We start from the raw sequence: 20,842 nt of genomic DNA on the forward strand, positions 1-20,842 counted from the left end.
TTCTTGAACTACTGTAGGTTCTTGGAGTGTAGGGACATCCACAGTGCTATTAGGAATGGAGTTCCAGGATTCTGACCAGCAACAATGAAGGAATTGTGCTTCTTCCATATCAGAATGGTGTGTGGCTTGGAGCATGATACTGTTCCCATGCATCTACTACTGTTGTTCTTCCAGATGAAAGAAGTTGCAGGTTTGGAAAGTGTTGTTGAAGGAGCCTCTGCAATACATCATGTGTGGGTGCTACATAAAGTGAAAATTTAACATGGTAAATATGGTGCCAGTCAAGTGGTTGGCTTTTTGCTTAGACGGTGTCAAGCTTTTCAATGTTGTCTAAGCTGCAATTATCCAGTGAAGTGGGGAGTATTCCATCATAATGCTGACTCATGCATCATAGATGGTTGACATGGTTTGCAGTGTGTCAACGCGAGTTACTCACTGAAAAATTCCCAGTCTCTGAATTCCCTGTTTTGTAGCCACAGTATTTGCATGCCATTCCAGTTTAGTGTCTAGCCATGGTGACACCCAAAATGTTGAGTGGGGTATTTAGTGATATTAATGCCATCGAATGTCAAGGGGAGATGGTTATATTCTCTCTTGTTGGAGGTGGTTGTTGTGAGGCAGAAATGTTACTTGCCAATCATCAAGCCTGAAAATTGTCCGGGTACTGCTGCACATGTTTCAGTTCTGAAAAGTCATGAATGGCACTGAACACATTGTGCAATCATCATTAGACATTCCCACTTCTGACCTTATGGAAGGAAGGTCATGTTCTATTAAAGAGCTTTGTTGAAGGACTCTACCTAATGAGCGGAGGTGATTGATCTTCGACAAACGCAACAATCTTCTTTTGTGCTGGTTATGACCCAATCAGCACCCCACCAACTCTGACTCCCAGTGACACCAGTTTTGCTAAGGCTCCTTGATGTCATACTCAGTCAATTAATGCCTGATATCAAGGATGTCACACACTTCCCTTCAGTTCAATTATTTTGTTTATTTTTGGACTAAGGCTGTAATGAGATCAAAAGCCGAGCGACTCTGGCAGAATCCAGCTTGCACTTCAGCGAGTAGGTTGTTGCTGAGTAAGTATCAACCACACCTCCCATCACTTTGCCGATGTTCATGCATAGACTGAATGGGTGGTAGTTGGATTTGTCCTGCTTTTAGTGGACAGGACTTACCTGGGCAATTTTCCCACACAGTCAAGTAGATGCCAGTGTTGCAGCTGAACTAGAACAGCTTGCCGAGAGGTGTGGCTAGTTATGGAGCACAAAATTTCAGTCCTATTGGGAATGTTGTCTGGGCCCATAACCTTCACTGAATTCATGCCTTCAACCATTCTTTGCTATCACATGAAATGAATGGAATAGCTGAAGACCAGCATCTATGACTACTAACAACCATCTTCCTTTGTGCCAAGTGTGACTCTAACTATTGGAGAGTTTTTTGGTTGAACTCTTTGACTACTAAAATGGCATGTAGCTTGCTGGAGTTGCACTGAAGATCAAAGGAACACCTAGTGGAACTGTTTAAGGCAATATGCCGTGTGTGAAAGATGGAATCTACGTGGACCACGTCACAGGCATGTGTGTGTATGGCTTCTTCTAGTGAGGGATTCACAACCCTTTTAGAGAACCAGATCTAGCACATCACCCAGTCAATGCCAGGGATATGTGCAGTTATGCATATCATTCCCTCGACCACGAGTTCAATGCAGCAGTGGCAAGGCAGGAGGGGAAAAGAGATCACCACCATCTTCTCTAGTTGCTATTCCATCACAAGAATGGAGGTACAAGTATGTCTTACAAGGGAAGAGGGGCATCTGCCAACTGCATCTAGGGTCTTCCAGGTCTCAAGAAGGCGGGGGCATCCGTCAGTGTTATCTCACTTGGCAACCCAGTCATCAATCTGTCTCCAATCCAACTACTAATGTAGAAGTTGCCCATGTGGAAACAGGGTGTGGGGAAGACAGGTAGCTTAGATAAGTCCAGGAAATTCTGGTCTAGGATTGGACCTAATTGATACAGCCCTCTGCAGCAAGTCCACTCTCCCTTTCTGCAGCTTGCCCAGACAGAGGCTCACCCTCTTGGTCTTGTTACTGCTGCTGCTGTAGTGCTTCTAGCACATGGTCCTGCCTCCCTCTGCACTATTCTTCCTCCACAAGGGACCCAGGAGTTTTCGATAGACAAGGTTATTGGTCTGATCCATTTTGTGCACTATCCTCAAAGGATATTCCCCCTTGGACCCTGGACAGGTCACTCCCTTAGACCCAACTGCAAGAGCATTATGAATGCCTTGTTGAGAAGCCATAACAATAACTTTCTCCTTCAGCCCCTCTAAGATTGATCATTGGCTACTTCCTATCTACCAAAGCCTCACATTTCATTCCAACAATGGCCTTCTCTCCCTTTTCTTCCTAACATGGCCGACTTCCACAGGCTTACCTGAGACAGCTATTGATAATCCCTTTGCTCAATTCAAAAGCAAGCACTTAATCACAATCTGCGGCATTTAAATGAGTCAACTGGATACACAACTGGTACAAACTGGCTCTCTGCCACATCCTAGCCATAGCGTTGCCCTGGAGGCTTCCCACCACTAGTAGATCACAGACCCAATATCATGCCACCAGGATTCTGCTCCAATACTTTGATTCTACATTGCCCCTGCTTCATAGTCATAGAATTGCTACAGTGAAAATTGACACCATTCCGCCAAGCAAGTCTGCACTGGCCCTCCAAAGAGCATCCCACCCACGTCCCCATAACCCCACATTTACCATGGCTATTCCACCTAGCCTGCACGTCCCTGGATACTGCATGGTACTTTAGCATAGCCAATCAACTAAATCTGCATATCTTGAATTGTGGGAGGAAACCAAGAGCACCCAGAGGAAACCCACGCAGACAGTCGCCCGAGATTAGAATTGAACCTTGGTCCCTGGCACTGTGAGGCATTAGTGCGAACCACTGCGTTCTTTAAAAAAGGTTATATCTGTGCGTTCAGAAAACCTCATGAGAAATAAGAAGCTGGTAAGGAAAGGGAGAATAGAATAGGAATGCAATCCAGTAAAATAATAATGGGAAGAGGTGAAATGGTAAAGAAGCTAATTGATTACTTTGTGCCTGTTTTCACTAAGGAGAATACAAGAAATCTCCTAGAATTAGAGATCTAAGTGGCTAGGGAGAATGAGGAGTTGAAGGAAATTATTGTTTTTAGGAAGACTGTACTCGAGAAATGAATGTGGCTGAAAGTTGATAATTCCCAAGAGCTGATTTTCTACATCGCAGTGTACTGAAGGATGTGGCTGTAGAGATAGTCAATGCACTGGAGATTATCTTTCAAAATTCTACAGATCTGGAATGATTCCTGTGGATGGAAGATGGAAAATGTCAAGAAGGGAGCAAGAGAGAAAACTGGAATTACAGACTTGTTAGTCCTACATCAGTAGTAGCAAAATGCTAGAATCTATTGAAGAGACTGGGATGAATCTGATTGGGCATAGTCAGCAGGGAGTTACGAATGGGAAAATGTATTTGACAAACTTGTTGGATCAGTTCTTGAGCCATAGCTGTTCAAAATATATATATTAATGATTTGGAGTTGGGGACTAAAATGTAATATCTCCAAATTTGCAGATGATTACAAGGCTAAGCAGGAATAAATGCAGTGATGAAAATGTAAAGCAGCTTCAGGAGGATTAAACAGGCTTGATTAATAGCCTAGAACATGGAGGATGGAATATAATGTGGAAAAATACAAGGTTATCCACTAGGTAGGAGAAACAGATATGCAGATTATTTCTTAAATGATAAGGGGCTGATTAAGTGTAGATGTAAGGGACGTGGGTGACCTTGTCACTAAGTCACTGAAGTCTATAATGTAGGTGCAGCAAGTTATAGGAAGACAAATGAAGTGTTAGTTTTTATTGCAAGAGGATTTGAGTACAGGAATAGTGAAGTCTTGCTGCAATTGTATAACAGCTTGATTAGATCACACCTGGAGGTGTGTGTGCAGTTTTGGTCTCCTTATCTCAGGAAAGATATTATTACCATATAGGGCGTGTAATGAAGGTTCATCAAAATTGTTTCCAGGTTGGTAGGACTGTCTTAAGACGACAGATTGGGCAAACTGGGTTTTCATTCTCTAGAGTTACAAAAGATGAAAATCGATCTAATTGAAACATACAAAATACCTGAAAGGATGGATGTGGATAAGATGTTTCTGATTGGGTAGTCTAAAGCCCAGGGACGCAATTTAGAAAACACAGAACGCCAATTAGATCAGAGGTTTCGAGAAATGATTTTACCCAGAAGGTTGTGAAACTTTGGAATTCTCAACCACAGGGGGCTGTGGAAGCTCAGTCTTTGAGTATGTTTAAGGCAGAGATTGATGGATTTACAATTACCAGTGGTGAACAGGTTATGGGGATGTTATGAGTAAAAGGCATTGAAGTGCTTGATCATCTATGATCGTATTGAATGGCAGGGGAGACCTGAAGACTGAATTGCCTACTCCTGTTCCTAGGTAATCAGGAAGAATTAGCATGGTTTCAAATGGAATTTACGTTTAACCAATTTATTGGAGTTCTTTAAAGGAATAAAATATGCTGTGGATAAAGGGGAGCCTATAGACATATTGTACCTGGATTTCCAGAAAGCATTTAATAAAGTTATTACTGAAAATAAGAGTTCATGGTGTGGAGGGTAACATATTTGCACGCATAGAAGATTGGCTGGCTGGCTGATCATAAATAGACATTATGTATAAATAGGCGTTTGTCTAACTGGCAGGAATCCTGCAGGGGACTGGGGTGGGTCTTAACGTTTTACAGTTTGTATCAATGAGTTAGATTACGGAGCAAAGGCATAGTAGCTAAAGTCACAAATGACACCAAAGAGTAAGGAAAGTATGTTGCGAAGAAGACATATGGATATTGCAGCTAGATATAGATTGTTTAAATGAGTGGGTAAAAATCTGGCTGATACAGTATAATGACAGAAAATGTGAAGTTGTTCACTTTGGCAAGGAAAATGAAAAAAAAACGAGCACTATTTAAATGGAGAACAACTGCAGAATTCTAAGATGCAGAAAGATCTAGGTGTTCTAGTGCAATTGTTTTTAATTCACTTGTGAGACATGGGTGTTGCTGGCTGGCCAGCATTTATTGCTCATCCCAAGTTGTCCATGAGAAGGTGGTGGTGAGCTGTCTTGAACCACTGCAGTCCACGTGCTATAGGTGGACCCACAATGCAGGAGTTACAAAAAGTTGGTATGCAGGTAAAGCATGAAATCAAGAAAGCTAATGTTATGTTATCGTTTTCCACAGGACGAAATATATTATGCTTCAGTTATAGAGGGTATTGTCGAGGCCACATCTTAATACAATGAGTCATTTTGATGTCGTTATTTGAGGAAGGATGCAAATAGAGTCATAGAGATGTACAGCACAGAAACAGACCCTTTGGTCCAACTCATTCATGCCGACCAGATTAATCTAGTCCCATTTACCAGCATTTGTCCCATATCCCTTTAAACCTTCCTTATTCATACACCCATCCGGATGCCTTATAAATGTTGTAATAGTACCAGCCTCCACCATTTCGTCTTGCAGCTTATTCCATACACACATCACCCTCTGCATGAAAAAGCTGCCCCTTGGGTCCCTTTTAGATCTTTACCCCTCTCATCTTACACCTATGCCCTCTAGTTTTGGACTCCGCTATCCTGGGGAAAAAATCTTGGCTATTCACCCTATCCACGCCCCTCATGATTTTATACACTTCGATAAGGTCACCGCTCAGCCTCCAATGCTCCAGGAAAAATAGCATCAACCTATTCAGCCTCTCCCTACAGCTCAAAGTCTCCAACCCTGGCAACATCCTTGTAAATCTCTTCCGAACCCTTTCAAGTTTGATAATCTCCTTCCAATAGCAGGGATATCAAAATGTGATAGAGGTGGTTCAGAGACAGTTTATTAGATTGATATCTGATGAGGAAGCTATCTTACGAGGATAGCTTGATCAGGTTGGGCTGGTTTCTACAGGAGTTTAGATGAGTCAGGGGTAATTTGGTTGAAGTTTGCAAGTGCCTGACTGGTCTTGTCTTGTCTATAGTATATAGTATATATAGGATGTTTCTCCTGTAGGTAAGCGCAGAGCTAAGAGGCATTATTTTAAAATTAGGGATCGCCCTTTTAAGTCAGAGATGAGTGGAATTATTTTCCCCCTGAAACACACTGCTTCATAGGTGGTGGAAATGGGTCATTGGATATTTTAAGACATTGGTAGATAGATTCTTGTTCAACAGGTGTGTAAGAGGTTATCAGGGTACATTGGAATGTGGAATTTGAAACACAACAGATCAGCCATGCTTGAAGGGCTGAATTTTCTACCTTCACACCTATTTTGTATGTGTGTATGAGTCCAGGGAAGCCCATGAGACATTAGGAAATTACTCATGGGGATGGGAAAGATGTGAGGCAACTACAATGGAAACTTTGTGGGGAGGGGTTGCCATTTGGCAAATGAGAGTTTGAAGTAGTTTTCTTGTTGGAAAACAAACATAACTTGCTCCAATTCCTCTTGAGTTTTTCTCAAGGGCTACATTTTGATTGTTGGGGGCAGCTTCTTCACTATTACCACTCACTTATTTGATGACATTTCATTTAGTAACAAGACCTTCTGTACTTAGGCTGAAATATGGGTAGTTGGATTCATACACAAACAAATCAGAATAATTCACCAACATTCTCAATAATAATCAATTCTCTACTAAACCTAAAGCTGCAGAATGAAAACATTAATTCCATAGGCACCACAATATTTGAACTGGTACAAAATAACAGCCCTAAGTTACCAACAAAGATGTTCTTCCTCGAATTTAACAGACACACGCATCTACACATGAAATGCCACCACATTGAGGATCTTGCATTTCCATCGCATATGAACAAAGCTGGAACATTTTAACCAGGCTGTTACAAACCTGTTTACTGCACCCTGGATTTCAATTCAGATTTAAATGTAAATACTGATAAGTGTGCATTGCTGTAGAATCTATCATAGAATGCCTACAGTGTGGAAACAGGCCCTTCGGCCCAACAAGTCCACAACGAACCTCGGAGCATCCCACCCAGACCCATCCCCCTATAACCCACCTAATCTACACATCCCTGAACACTACGGGCAATTTAGCATGGCCAATCCACCTAACCTGCACATCTTTGGACTGTGGGAGGAAGCTGGAGCACCCGGAGGAAACCCACGCAAGACATGGGGAGAATGTGCAAACTCCACACAGCCAGTTGCCCGAGGCTAGAATTGAACCCGGGTCCCTGGTGCTGTGAGGGAGCAGTGCTAACCACTGTGCCACCGTGCCGCCCCATTCTGCTACATTCTAAGGTTGTTGACTTGCTCGCCGAGCTGGCTTGTTTTTATTCAGACATTTCATCACTGTGCTAGATGACATCATCAGTGAGGCCTCCAATGAAGCGATGTTGTTCTACCATGCTTGGAATTTATACTGTCTGGTCCATTGTGGTGAGTAGTGTCATTTCTGGTTTTGATCTGTATGGGTTTGTACATGGGGTCCAATTCTATATGTATGTTGATAGCATTAAAGGTTGAAAACCATGCCTCTAGGAATTCCTGTGCGTGTCAATGTTTGACCTGGTTTTCAACTATAATGCTATCATCAAACATATAGAATTGGACCCCATATACAAACCCAAATAGATCAAAACCGGCAATGACACTACTTACCACAACGGAGCAGACTGTATAAATTCCAAGCGGAGCAAAACAACATCGCTTCATCAGAGGCTTCATTGATGACGTTGCCTAGCATGGTGATGAAAAGTCTGAACAAAAACAGGCCAGCTCGGCTAGCAAGTCGACAACCTCACCCCCAACTCTACAACACTCTTTATTCAAGTATAGTAGCTCCTGAACTTGCACAGGTCTGGAGTAGACATTTCACATTCATTTGCAAGGAATTCATCACCTTACTGACTGGAAGTTTTCTCAGATCCCAGATAGCTGAGTACCCCCTGGTTGGTAGTTTTGAAACTGTTCACCCTATTTTTCAGTCTGACCCTTGTTCCAACTTCCATTGCAGTCTTCTTTTTCATTCTTATACCTCTTGAAGCCTTCTTCTCCCATTCGATCCTATCCATTTCCTTAGCAGCCTCTGAATTTCACTTTACCTCTCTCTTTCCCCCAAAGCCCGGGCATACTCTGCTTCCTCACCCCCTGTACCACTCCTGCAGCTTCCCTCCCATCCCCACATCCCTCCTGCAGCTTCTCCCTCTCTCTGTGCCCTTCCTTGAGCCATCTTCACATCCCTACTCCTCCTGCAGCCTCCTTCACAGCCACTTCAATTCTTTGTTTTTGAAATGTGTCCTGAAAGATACAATATAAATGAAAATCCTTTCCCCCTGGATTTGGTTCAACTTGCAAAGGACTTCCAGTATTTAAAATTTCCTATCCCTTTAAAGAAACAGGCAGGTTTCAAGTAGAGATTATAAATTAAGATTGGCTCTCTGCTGATACGTCCAATCAATACTGCAAGTCAGCACCAGTTGCACACAGAAATTATATTAATTAGCAGGCAGCACTTAGATTAAATGTGCTCTGGTCATTCATATATGGTGATCTCTGTATCAATGTTTAATGGCTATCCAAGTTAGCCCTCAATATTGTGACACTGCTGCATTCCGTCATTACTGCTTTGATTTATCAACCCTGGTTATGTGCTCAAACAATTGAAATTGGATCTGAAGTCTCAATCTCCGAGTCAAAATTAAGTGGTACCACTGAGCCAAGGTGACAACTAGAAGTATCTTTATTTAGTTATAATTTAATAATATTGTAATTTGTATTAAAATAGATAGGGAAAAGTCAGAAATATTGAAAAAATGGAAATTATGTTTAAAGTCTTCTTGAAGATACTTTAAAATATTTTGTTACTGATTATTTTAGTCGTTTGTTAGAAGAAAGTTATGATTGCACTTTTTAAAATAAAAGGCTGATTTAGGTTTTAGCATTACATACCTCAGAAGTGAGCAAATTCAGCAATTCAATTTTTTTTCAGTGTTGACATGTGAAAAACAATTAAACTACATCTGATATTACATAAATTAACTTCAATGAATTGAACATGTGAAGTATACACAAAAAATTTGTATACATGAATATTACAGACACACCTCCCCTCATTTTGCAGCATATGGCCAGAGAACGTCATCTTCAACTTACCTGTCTAACATCCTAGCTTTTAATCCTCTATGAATAGCACTGAGGATCCAATATAGTTTCTTCACTGTTGTCTCAATTTATCCTTATGCCTTCATAGGTCTGTGTACGTGCACCCCCGGGGCCTCCTGTTCCTGCACACTCTCTAAAAGAATATCATTCCGTTTCTAGCGTCTCCTCACACATCCTACCAAAATGTATAATTCCACACATCTCTACACTAAATTTTATCTGCCATGCATCTGCTCAGTTCACCAGCTATTCCACATCTGCAAATATATGAATTTGAAGTAGAGGTAGCCTGTTCAGCCCGTCAAGTTTCCTTCACAATCAATAAGATAATGGTTGATTTGTTTGTGCTTTGATTTCCACATACTCATGAAAAACCACTGACTATAATTCCTAACAAGAATCTATCTACCACTGTCTTAAAAATATTCAATGACTCCACCTCCACTGCTTTCCAAGTCAGATGGCTCCAAAGTCACAAAGCTGTCAGAGAAAAGAATTCTCCTCATCTCTACCCAAACAGAATGACTCCTAATTTTAAAACACTGCCCGATAATTCTGGACTGACCCACAAGACGAAATATCCTTTTCGTGTTCACCTTATCAAAACCATTCAAGGTGTTACATACTTCAATCATGTCAGCCTTCATCTTCTAAATCCCAATGAAAATTAAGTCTGGATTGTCCAACATTTTCTCATAGGACTCACTCATTGCAGGTATCAAACTAATAAACTTGCACTAAAATAATCTCAATGCATTTGATCCTTCTTTGAATAACGAGACCTCAACTGCACTAGGAATTCGAGATGCGGTCTGATGCTTGGTACAATTCTTAATTTTATCTTAATTTCCTCTCGTACTAAAGGAAAGTTTCTCATTAGCCTTCTTAATTATTTACTGTACTTGCACATTAATCTTTTGTGGCTCAAGCACTAGAACACCTCAATTCCTCTGCACTTGGAATTCTGTAGTCTTTCTCAGGTAACACTCCACCTTTTTATTCTTGCTGTCAAAATGAACAATTTCACGTTTTCCCAAATTACACTCCATCTTGTATTTTTGCCCACTCACTCAACGTATCTATATTGCTGTGCAATCTCAAGTCCTCTTTAGCACATTTTCCTACCCACCTTTGCATCACCAGGTCCTGGGGAGTGTTGCTGAACAAAGACCTTGGAGTGCAGGTTCATAGTTCCTTAAAAGTGTAATCGCAGGTAGATAGGATAGTGAAGAAGGCGTTCAGGATGCTTGCCTTTATTGGTCAATGCATTGAGTATAGGAGTTGGGAGGTCATGTTGCAGCTGTACTGGACCTTGGTTAGGCCACTTTTGGAATACTGCATGCAATTCTGGTCTTCCTGCCATAGGAAGGATGTTGTGAAACTGGAAAGGGTTCAGAAAAGATTTACAAGGATGTTGCCAGGGTTGGAGGGTTTGAGCTATAGGAAGAGGTTGAAAAGACTGGGACTATTTTCCCTGAAGCGTTGGAAGGTGAAGGGTAACCTTACAGAGGTTTATAAAATCATGACGAGCATGAATAGGGTAAAAAGACAAGGTATTTTCCCCAGGGTGGGGAGCCCAAAACTAGAGGACATAGGTTTAAAGTGAAAGGAGGAAAGATTTAAAAAGGACCTAAGGGGCAACTTTTTCACACAGAGAGTGGTGCGTGTATGGAACGAGCTGCCAACGGAAATGGTGGAGGCTAATACAATTACAACATTTAAAAGGCATCCGGATGGGTATATGAATTGGAAGGGTTTAGAGGGATATGGACCAAATGCTGGCAAATGGGACTAGATTTATTTTGGATATCTGGTTGGCATGGATGAGTTGGACTGAAGGGTCTGTTTCTGTGCTGTATACCTCTATGACTTGCAAATTTAGCCTTTGCTCTCCTCATCCCAGTAATTGATACATGTTATAAAATTTGAGGCCCCAACATAGATCCCTGCAGGACCCCATTTGCCACATACTGCCAACTAGAAAAAGACCTTTATATGCAAAGTCTGTTTTCTGTACTCAGCTAACTTCTTTCCGTGCTAGTATGGGAACTCAAACACCAGGAGTTCCTGCTTTGCTCAATCAATTTTTTTGGCACCTTGTCAATGCCTTCCTGAAACCTAAGTACCATATGTCAATGGGCTCCCTTTCATCAACAGCACGTTACTCCTTCAAAGAACCCAATAAATTGAAGAAACAATGTTGACTCTTCCCAATTACCATTAATTTTTCTAGATGCCCAGCTATAGCATTCTTAATTATGAATTCTAAAACCATCAGAATAAGACTGCAAATTGATTGACCTCCCTTCCTTCTTGAATAGAGGAATTCTGCCATTTCCTCATTATCATCTATTAAGCCCCCCATTCTCACTATCCAGAGGACGAACACATTTTATTTACTCTTACTTGTTAGATACCTATAGAAACTCTGACAATTTTTAAATTTCTAGTTAGCTTCCCATCACACACTAATTTCTTTCTCCTGATTAACCTTTCAGTCATTCTCAGCTGTTTTTTACATTCTGACCAATCATTGGACCAGCCACTCATCTTTGCACTGTGCCGAAGAGGGATTTTAAAGAGGAGTCTGAGTCCCGTGTTCAACAGCACAAATCAATCTTTATTCAGAACTGCTTACTATCACAGCGTGCGAAGGGTCTTCAGGACACTCTACCTTTCCCAATAAGGTGCAGGATATTTATACACACAACATTACAATGATTACATGCAACATTAACGTGCTTGCCACATCCCCCTCTGATGGTAGCAGAGTAAGATGCTCCAGCCAAAGCTTCTCTGCTGTGCCTGTTCTTTTTTTTTTCCAAACTTTTAACTTTAACGTACCCAGAGGCGAATGGAGGAGACCCAAAGGTTGTTGCTGACAAGTCCTGCAGGTCAGTCCCAGGCCAGGCTGGCGCGGGGACAACGAGTCCCGGGCCAGACCGGTGTGGGGGTGGTGAGTCCCAGAGGCGACTCCTAGAGCGGAAGCTAGTGCGGGGGGGCAATGAGTGCCAGAGCAGGGGCCAGCCCGGAAGTGACAAATCCCGGACCACAGGCGAATCCCTCGAGTACCGGAAGTGAGGCCTGGAGTTTTGAAGCCCAGCATGTTCTAGAGACTGGGCAGTCTGAGGGTTTGTTGCTGGCACAGACTTGGTGAAAAGACTAAAATCCAAGTAATTTTTAAAAAAGGAAACTTCTTTATTCTTATGCTGAACTTTTATTTATGATTGTTTCAAGTCTGTAACACATACTCAAGTATCTGTACCTGGGTACCCTGCGCCTAAGATGGCACCAAAGTGGTGACATTACAAATTTTTCACTGCATTTATTCTAGTGCATATGACATTAAAGGTTAATTCAATTACACATCTAATCCTGTGCGTACACAATCGATGATGGACAACTTCATGGCCAATCTTAGATCCTCCCATCATCTAAGGATGTTTGCCAGACCACCAATCACCTGTCCTTGAGTTCTTACAATGCATCTTATTGACCACACTCCAATATTGATTGTTATATCCCTTCCTAGACCTTTGTCAGTTGCATCATATACTTGCTTATTATTAATGACTTTTCAACTTCTGTCATGGAATTAATATTCCTTACTAACCTTAGTTAGAAGATTAGAAATTTTTATTTTATAATTTCTACCAATTGCGATATCAGCTCAAATATAAAGTTACTTAAAAAGTTATACATAGTTACACCTAATACTATAATTCTGTGTCAATGCTAACAATTTTAGGAGTAGTTTCCCGCTTACTTGACTTTAAAGGGTGAAACAAACATAGCTGCAAGACAGAGTGACTATCACTTACAGCTTTTATTTGCATGCTGCAAAATAATTTAAAACAAATTTGTAAACAGGATAGACTACTGTCATTAACTTTAAACATTTTTCATATAGCACCTATTCAAATCTCATCAATAGGAATGAAATTTAATCACTTTTATAGCTCTATCAAATTATTAAAAGAAGCTTATTAGGATTTTTTAAGGCTCTAGGGGACAGGACTTCTTTTTCACCCTAGTCTTATAGTTTTCCTCTGTCATTCTTCCTGAGTTCTTTAGGTTGTTTGTTAGGTTGCAACACGACGATTATTTATTCTCTTGAGGTCATGGTGGCTGTTTCACAATTGATTCTAACCCCGTGCTATGTTAGTTGTCTCTTGGTACTCTTACAAGATTATCCTGTTTATGCTTTTTTGTTGCTCTACCGCCCTGCTGATGGGATGAAAGTTTCTCCCCACTGCCTACAGCTATTTATTTGAAGAAAATTCAGCTAAATCCCTTCATGTTATTTTGTTGGTTGTGTATTTAACATGTAGTAACAATTACTTAAAAAGCCTTTACTACTATGAGATCAGACTTTTCTTCCAATCGGTACTAAATAACAAACTTTGAACTAGCTGGTACCAGGCCCTTATCAAGGTTCTCCAAGGATTTTATCGAAACCAGTCTGTGTCCAACACTGCTTACCTACAGAAATCTAATGAAATTTTCCAGTGTCTAATATATTATTGTACAAAAGTGCCTACTCTAATATGTAGTTATAATTATTTAAAAGGCCTTATCTAAGGTGGGTCAAGCGTCCTCTTTCCATTTCATAATAAAATAGAAATTTCAAATCAGATGGTTTTTAATCTGATCTGCCTTATCAGGCTCTTGCTGTCTGCCTCAATTTACTAAGATTCTATTGTGATTTTAGGAGGCATTTTATTGTTTGTCTGTGAAGGCCATGATTGGGGGTGTGAAATGCTGCATCTGCTACAATTTTCTTCAACCATCTTGTGTTAGCTTAAAAATACAAGCAACCACTTTGTCACATTCAGCCATGGGCAGCTGCAACACACTGTTGTATTCTTTCCTCCCCCTCCAAGTCTGATGTTTTTCTTATCTTATTTAATTAAGCACAGATGGTAGGTCTGTCCCTTGGATTTTTTCTTTAGAATAGAAATGTATTTGTTCTGAGTATTTTGAGATGTTTCCATAAATGTCTGCCACTGCTTCTCTATTGATCTATTGCCTAGTTTAGTATCCCAGGACATTTGAGCTAGCTCAGTTTTCATGCCTGATAGTTGCCCTTATAAGTTCAAAATACAATCCAAAAATTTACTCTCTTCCCTTTCAAACTAAAATTCAATTGTATTGTGATCAATGCTGCATTGTGGTGCCTTTACTCTGAGGTCAATAATTAATTCTGACTCATTATATAATATAAAGTCAAATATAACCTGCACTCTGGTTGTTTCCACAATGTGCTGCTCTAAGAAACTTTCAACAACACTCTACAAATTTCTCATTCAGGATACTGTTGTCAATCTGATTTTTTCAGTTTATATCTCAATTAAAATCACCCATGATTATTGCTATCCTTTTATCACAAGCACGTAATATTTATTTTTGTAAACTTTGTCCAACACTGTGGTTAATGTTAGGGGTTAATGTAGACCACACCCATGGGTGACTTTTCTCACCTATCATTCCTCATCTCCACCAAAACTGATTCTACATCCTACTCTCATGAATAAAGATCATCTCTAACTATGGCAACAATTTTGTCATTGACTAAAAGTACTAGTGCTCTAAATTTAACCCAGCTTTCTATTCTTCTTGGCTATCATACACTCCTCAACATTCAGGATCCAATTTCTGTCATCCTGCAGCCATGCCTCTGTAATGGTTATCAGATCATATTTATTTACTGCAGATGCACGATCAACTCAATTACTGTGTTATGGATGTAATGTACATTCAAATATAGAACCCTTACTTTTGTCTTTTTGCAACGTGTAGTCTGTTTGCTTACTTTCTTTTCCTCTTAGTCCCTTTCTGCAATTCTGTGACTTTTACTTGCCATATTACTATGTTGCTCTCCTGCCTTGATCTTTCCTCTTCTTTTGCTACATCTACCCAAGACTAATCCCTTATACCCTCTTATTTAGTTTAACTTTGGAACTGTGGGCAAACTGTACAGCCAAATGTAATGCATTGATATATATCAGAAAAACAAAATACATAGGAATAAAGTATACTTTACTGCTGTCTCAACTATTCATAACTACACTATATTTCTGCCCCTTTAGCTAATTTTATATCTATGCCACTGCTCTTTAAGTCCATGGGCTTTAATTTTGCCAACAAGTCTGTTCTGTGGTATTTGTAAAACAACTTTGAAATTTCAAGTTCATGACATCCAATCATACTCCATTTGTGTATCAATGTGCTCAGTCAAATTAATTGACATATCTTGCCCTTGACAAACCAATGCTGTCTTTTATTTATTCATTATACTTGTCCAAATGACAATTGATTTTGTCTCAGGATATTATTTCTAAAAGTTTCCCCACCATCTGTATTGCAGTAACTGGTTTGTAATTGCCAGGTTTAATTCTCTTTTCTAAACAGGACTGTATAAGATTGACGATTCTTCAGGCCTGTGGCACTTCCTCCATATCAAAGTAGTATTTAAATAAATGTAAGAATGTCCTTCAATAATCTAGGTGGCATTAGGTGGGATGTTATATCTATTTTGAGGACTGACAATCTTGTAAGTGCTTTCTCTATATTTAAGTTATTCTATATAATAATGTCACTGCTTCTTCATTTACTCTAATGAAAACACGTGCATAGAACTCATTTAGTACCACAGTCATATGCTTTTCACAAGTTTTTCTGCTTTTTGGTCCCCGTTTGGCAAAATCCCTACTTGGGTAACTCTTTCACTATTTATGTATTTATGAAAGATGTCTGGTTTCCTATTTCTGCTAGTTAACAATCCATTCTTATACTCTAGCTTTGCCCCATTTTCCCCTTTCTTTTATGGTTTCTTTGGTATTTTTGTACTCCGCTTGATCCTCTGCTGTACTATGAACGCTGCATTATATAACACGGATTTCTAATTAGTCAAACAGAAAGCTATTTTGGCTTGATGACTGGTATATAATGACAAAAAAGTAACAAAAAAATCAGAATCAAAAATTGCAAGGATCTGACGGTCATTCTCACCTTTATTCTTACTCATGAATTCTCTTTCCTTCTCATCATCAGAACCCTCTACCTCTTTGATTTGCATCTTTCTTCCCTTTTTCTGTGTTTTCTCGAGAGGCTGAGAAGCTTTCAGCTTTTGTTCAACTTGCTCAAGCAAATTCTGAAAATGGACATTTGGTTACTCAGATTCAAGTTGCAATGTATTTATTTTAGTCTATGATAAAGATAGTCAAGCAGTGCTATGAATAATTTGTTTTTACAAAACAGCTTAAACTAACTTGCTATTTAAATTAGAAAAATCATTACACTGCTCATAAATCAAATGGTTTACATGCACCATCATGTGGAAATAGGAAGGTTAATTCAGGTTTGCAGAACTGTTATATGATATGGATTGCATTTCACCATTCTCTACGGAGTATTACCAACTGAGCCATGGCTAACTTGTTTCTGCTTGACTATTTGCTCCATAATTTAAACCAGCTAATACATCCCCAATTTAGTACAAAATATTATATTGCTGTATTGCTTAATTTCCCAATCTGTATTGCAAAAAGTAAGTTCTTGCCTTTGCTATAGCATTGTCTGGTTCGGCTTGCAACACCACCTTCAAATCTTCTTTTGCTTCTTGATAATTAACCAATTGTTTATGAACAGTGGCACGACGTAGATGTGCTGTAACACAATGAGGGATAATGCAATAAGCACATCAATAAACATTGTTAGAAACCCACAATAAATCCCTTTGGACTAATTTAACATGCTTATTTCGTATTGAATGAACATATTTTGCCAGCTATTTCTAAATATTTTACTTAAGACATACCTAAATATACCTTAACTTACTTCTTCATGACTTTGTACATATTCTGTAGAAATTATGCAGCAATGGGATGTTTTCTTTGAATAATTGAAGGTTATTGAAATTCAGAAGTAAATATGTTTATTTTCTGTATGTATTCCTATTAATGTTTTTTTTTCCACATATAGCTACCATAACTCCTTCTTGTAACACAAATCTTCCTCTGCACTTTAGAGGAACCCTTATAAATTGTGATAAAATCATTTTTAATTTTTTTGTATCTGTGTTTTCTACATCAGCACACAGGGAGGATCACGTATAGTTGACTGGAAATTATAACAACATTTGAGGTTGAGACTGCACCCAGATTTGGTCCATTTGAATCTACCTAGGACCAGGGTGGAAGCCTGTTTGGATATACAAGCACATATATCAGAACAAGGAGCAACGAACAGCAGTTAGTGAAGTCAGTTGGGAGCAGACAATGAGCCTCTGTGCAGCTCATGTGCTGCCATGAGTTATGATGTTGATGACCGGGCTAGGGCTCACAGAAACTCTGGGGGGAACAGATAGCTCTGTGCAGCTAAGTTTGGGGCTCAAGGAAGCTAAGATGGCAGGAGCATTGCTGAGAAGTTAGGAGCATGGTGGGCAGTCACAGAGTCTCACTAGAGTCTCACCGGGGCGGCACGGTGGTTCAGTAGTTAGCACTGCTGCCTCACAGCGCCAGGGGCCCGGGTTCAATTCCACCCTCAGGCAACTGTCTGTGTGGAGTTTTCACATTCTCCCCATGTCTGCGTGGGTTTCCTCCCGGTGTTCTGGTTTCCTCCCACAGTCCAAAGATGTGCAGGGTAGGTGGATTGGCCATGTTAAATTGCCCATAGTGTTCAGGGGTTTGTAGATTAGGGGGTTGGTCTGGGTGGGATGCTCTGAGTGTCGGTGTGGACTTGTTGGGCCGAAGGGCCTGTTTCCACACTGTGGGGATTCTATTATCTATGATCAAAAGGTCAGCTTGGCTGGAAATAAAGACCAAGGCGGCTGGACCTGGAAGCAGATTTGAGGGGTCCTCGAATAATGTGCTTTTAGAATGAGGTTTATAATGGTGGAACTTAGGTAGAGCATTGGCTTTTGGCTGGGGATCAGAATCCTTTCTGAGGAGAGAAACTTAAAATCCTCAGGAGCAAGACAGCCTTTGAAGAATGTTTGCAACTCACTGATGCCTAGGTGGGTTACTGAGAACATATGGGGGACCTGTCTTGGTTGGCATTAAATGTGTGGTTTGTGATGCCTTCCATCAGAGTTTTCCTGTTGTTTCACGTTTAACTCACATTAATTCTGGATGTTACTGACTATAAGAACATACTGACTGTTTGCTTTCTAAATTAATGTATCATGGAAGTTCTTCAGTTTATAAAAAGTCATTTGGTAGTATAGTACATGAGTGTTGCTGAAATAGACACATTTCATTGAAGCTGTCATCTGACACTCGTCAGGGCAATTCACAAGAATACCAACATTTATAGTGCGAGAGAGGAGTTTGCTGATTGGTAGAGGCGTAGCCAATTTGAAACCAGCCAAATTTAAATAAAGCATAGCAGTTGACTGTGAATCATGATGATTGGTTCCATTCTCCAAGGTAATGCTCTATTAATCAGAGTCTCCCTGTCAATCAATCAGCGTTCTTCTCTCAAGCAGAATAAATGTCATTTTCCCCTGGAACTAGTATTTTGCAATTTGTCCTGATATATGCAAGACAGAAATCTTCAACAAAACATGCTCTTCTATTGCTTAAAACCATGGAATCTGAAGGCTTTAGTTTCTAAGTAACAGCAATTTAATATTTCAAAAGTGGTCAACGGGATTGGCAAAGTAAATTATTTGATTGACACCCCACGTTGGTGGCAAAAGAATAGGCTGTCATATCATTATGTTTAAGCAATACCACTGTCAGGAGGAGGATGTAGGTATCTAGGCAGAAAGCACACTGAAGAATGAAAGGGATAGTGAGAATGAGGCAGTAAGAGGACTAGACAACTGTCGAAATGAACCACCTAGATTCAGTCTGGGTGAACAGAACACCAGTTGATGGTGTTGTACCAATATACAGTTACTCACCTTTCAAGTTGCCGTGGTCTAACTCCAACACTTTTTCAACATCATTAAGGGCATTCTGCCAGTTCTGAAGCTTAATTTCTGCTTGAGCTCGGTTATTAAAAGCAGCCACGTTTGGTATGACTGATATACTTCTGGATTGAGGAGAGGGAACAGGCGGAAAGCAGATTAAAGTAACAGATGAGTATACACCTTTTAGAGGTAGAAGAAACCTCTTCCTTTAGAATAACAAATGGAGACGTTAGATTTAATTAGATTGAGTCACAATGTGTTAAAACAACAATGAAGCTAATGACACTCAACTGCTACAACAACTTAAGGAAAGAACAGATGCTTGGTTATACATGGAAATCAAAACTTGCTGACCAAGTTGCAATAGACTGCCATCAGAAAATAAGAAAATAAATCTTCCTGTCTAGCTCGCCATTGAAATGCATTGATTGACATATTTGTGTAATAGATATGAACTAAACTCATCTCAAAAATTTAAGTCTTATCTACTTCAAGCTAAGTGCCCTCTTAAGGAAACTTCTATGTGATAACTTTTTAAAAGTTACTTTGGAGTTACTGATTGGATGAATAACTTATTGGCAATGCAACAGGTGTCTTTTTAGGTGCTTTGGTAAGAAGTCTTGAGGAAGCTTTTTCGAAATATTAGCAATATGCCACAAAGAAATGTAGAAATCTGAACAGGAAGTTCGCAGAAGGACAAAATAAAGGATAATGCCTACATTCACTTATGTTCCTGTTACTCAAATTTGATTTGAACCTGGGTAAAGAGGAAAATATTCAAAATTTAATGATCATACAAAAGGAGTTTGGAAAGAAGAATAACTACAAAATACATCAGGAAGATGAAGGCAGATTATTAGAATGGACAAATAAGGTTGCAGATGTAATTTATACCATTAAATTTAAGGTATTGAACTCTCTGTTGTCCCTTCATAATACAAGTGTAAACTGTAAAGTGAAGGCTTAAGGATGTGAAAAATGGAGCAATCTTGGGCACAAATAAATTTTTCCTTGAAAATACAAATGCACATGATAAAACTGTTAAACGGCTTTTAGCATTTTGGGAAGTGCAGTACTAATGCAAAGAGGTAATGATCAATTTTACATGCAAGCAAGAAATAGGAGCAGGAACTGGCCCCTGAAACTACGCCACCATTCAAAATAATCATGGCTGATTGGATCTTGGCCTGATTGCCAACTTCCTGCCTGCTTTCCATAACCCAGGACTATTTCTAGTTCAAAAGTCTTTCTATCTCAGGCTTGAATATATTTAACGAATATTTAAGACCCTAAGAGAAGAAATTCCTCCTTATCTCCTCTTTAATTGGCTACTTCTATTCTGAAACTTTTGTCAGGAGCTTCAGATTCCCTCAACAGGCATAAAGTCATTTCTCAGTATACAGCCTGTTAAGCCCTCTCACAATCTTGTGTGTTAAGACGATCATACTTCAGTCCCATATACGGTAAGGAATATAGGTCCAAGCTTCTCAACTATTCCTCATAATATACTTCCTTCCCAGGAATCAACCTAGTAAACTATCTCTGAATTGCTTACAAAGCATAAGAGCAGTTGATTTAGCTCAATTGGTTAGATGACTGGTTTATAATGCACAGCAACAGCAATAATGGGTTTAATTCCCACATTAGTTGAGGTTAGCAT

The 20,842-nt window shown here is 39.7% G+C and overlaps 1 protein-coding gene across 2 annotated transcripts in view; it reads right to left on the bottom strand.

Annotated features, from left to right (window-relative positions):
* The window catches only part of LOC109928917 (sperm-associated antigen 1), a 126,246-nt gene that overhangs the window by 82,980 nt on the left and 22,424 nt on the right, over positions 1–20,842 (bottom strand). For both annotated transcript variants that reach the window (XM_048596109.1, XM_048596110.1), the window contains 3 exons: positions 19,174–19,304; positions 16,828–16,934; positions 16,278–16,419 (listed from right to left, as the gene is read on the bottom strand). In XM_048596109.1, coding sequence (XP_048452066.1) covers positions 16,278–16,419; positions 16,828–16,934; positions 19,174–19,304 — 380 coding nt within the window. The remainder of the gene's footprint in view (positions 1–16,277; positions 16,420–16,827; positions 16,935–19,173; positions 19,305–20,842) is intronic.

This window comes from Rhincodon typus, chromosome 4 (assembly GCF_021869965.1).
Source record: "Rhincodon typus isolate 14 chromosome 4, sRhiTyp1.1, whole genome shotgun sequence".
NCBI classification, from domain to species: domain Eukaryota; kingdom Metazoa; phylum Chordata; class Chondrichthyes; order Orectolobiformes; family Rhincodontidae; genus Rhincodon; species Rhincodon typus.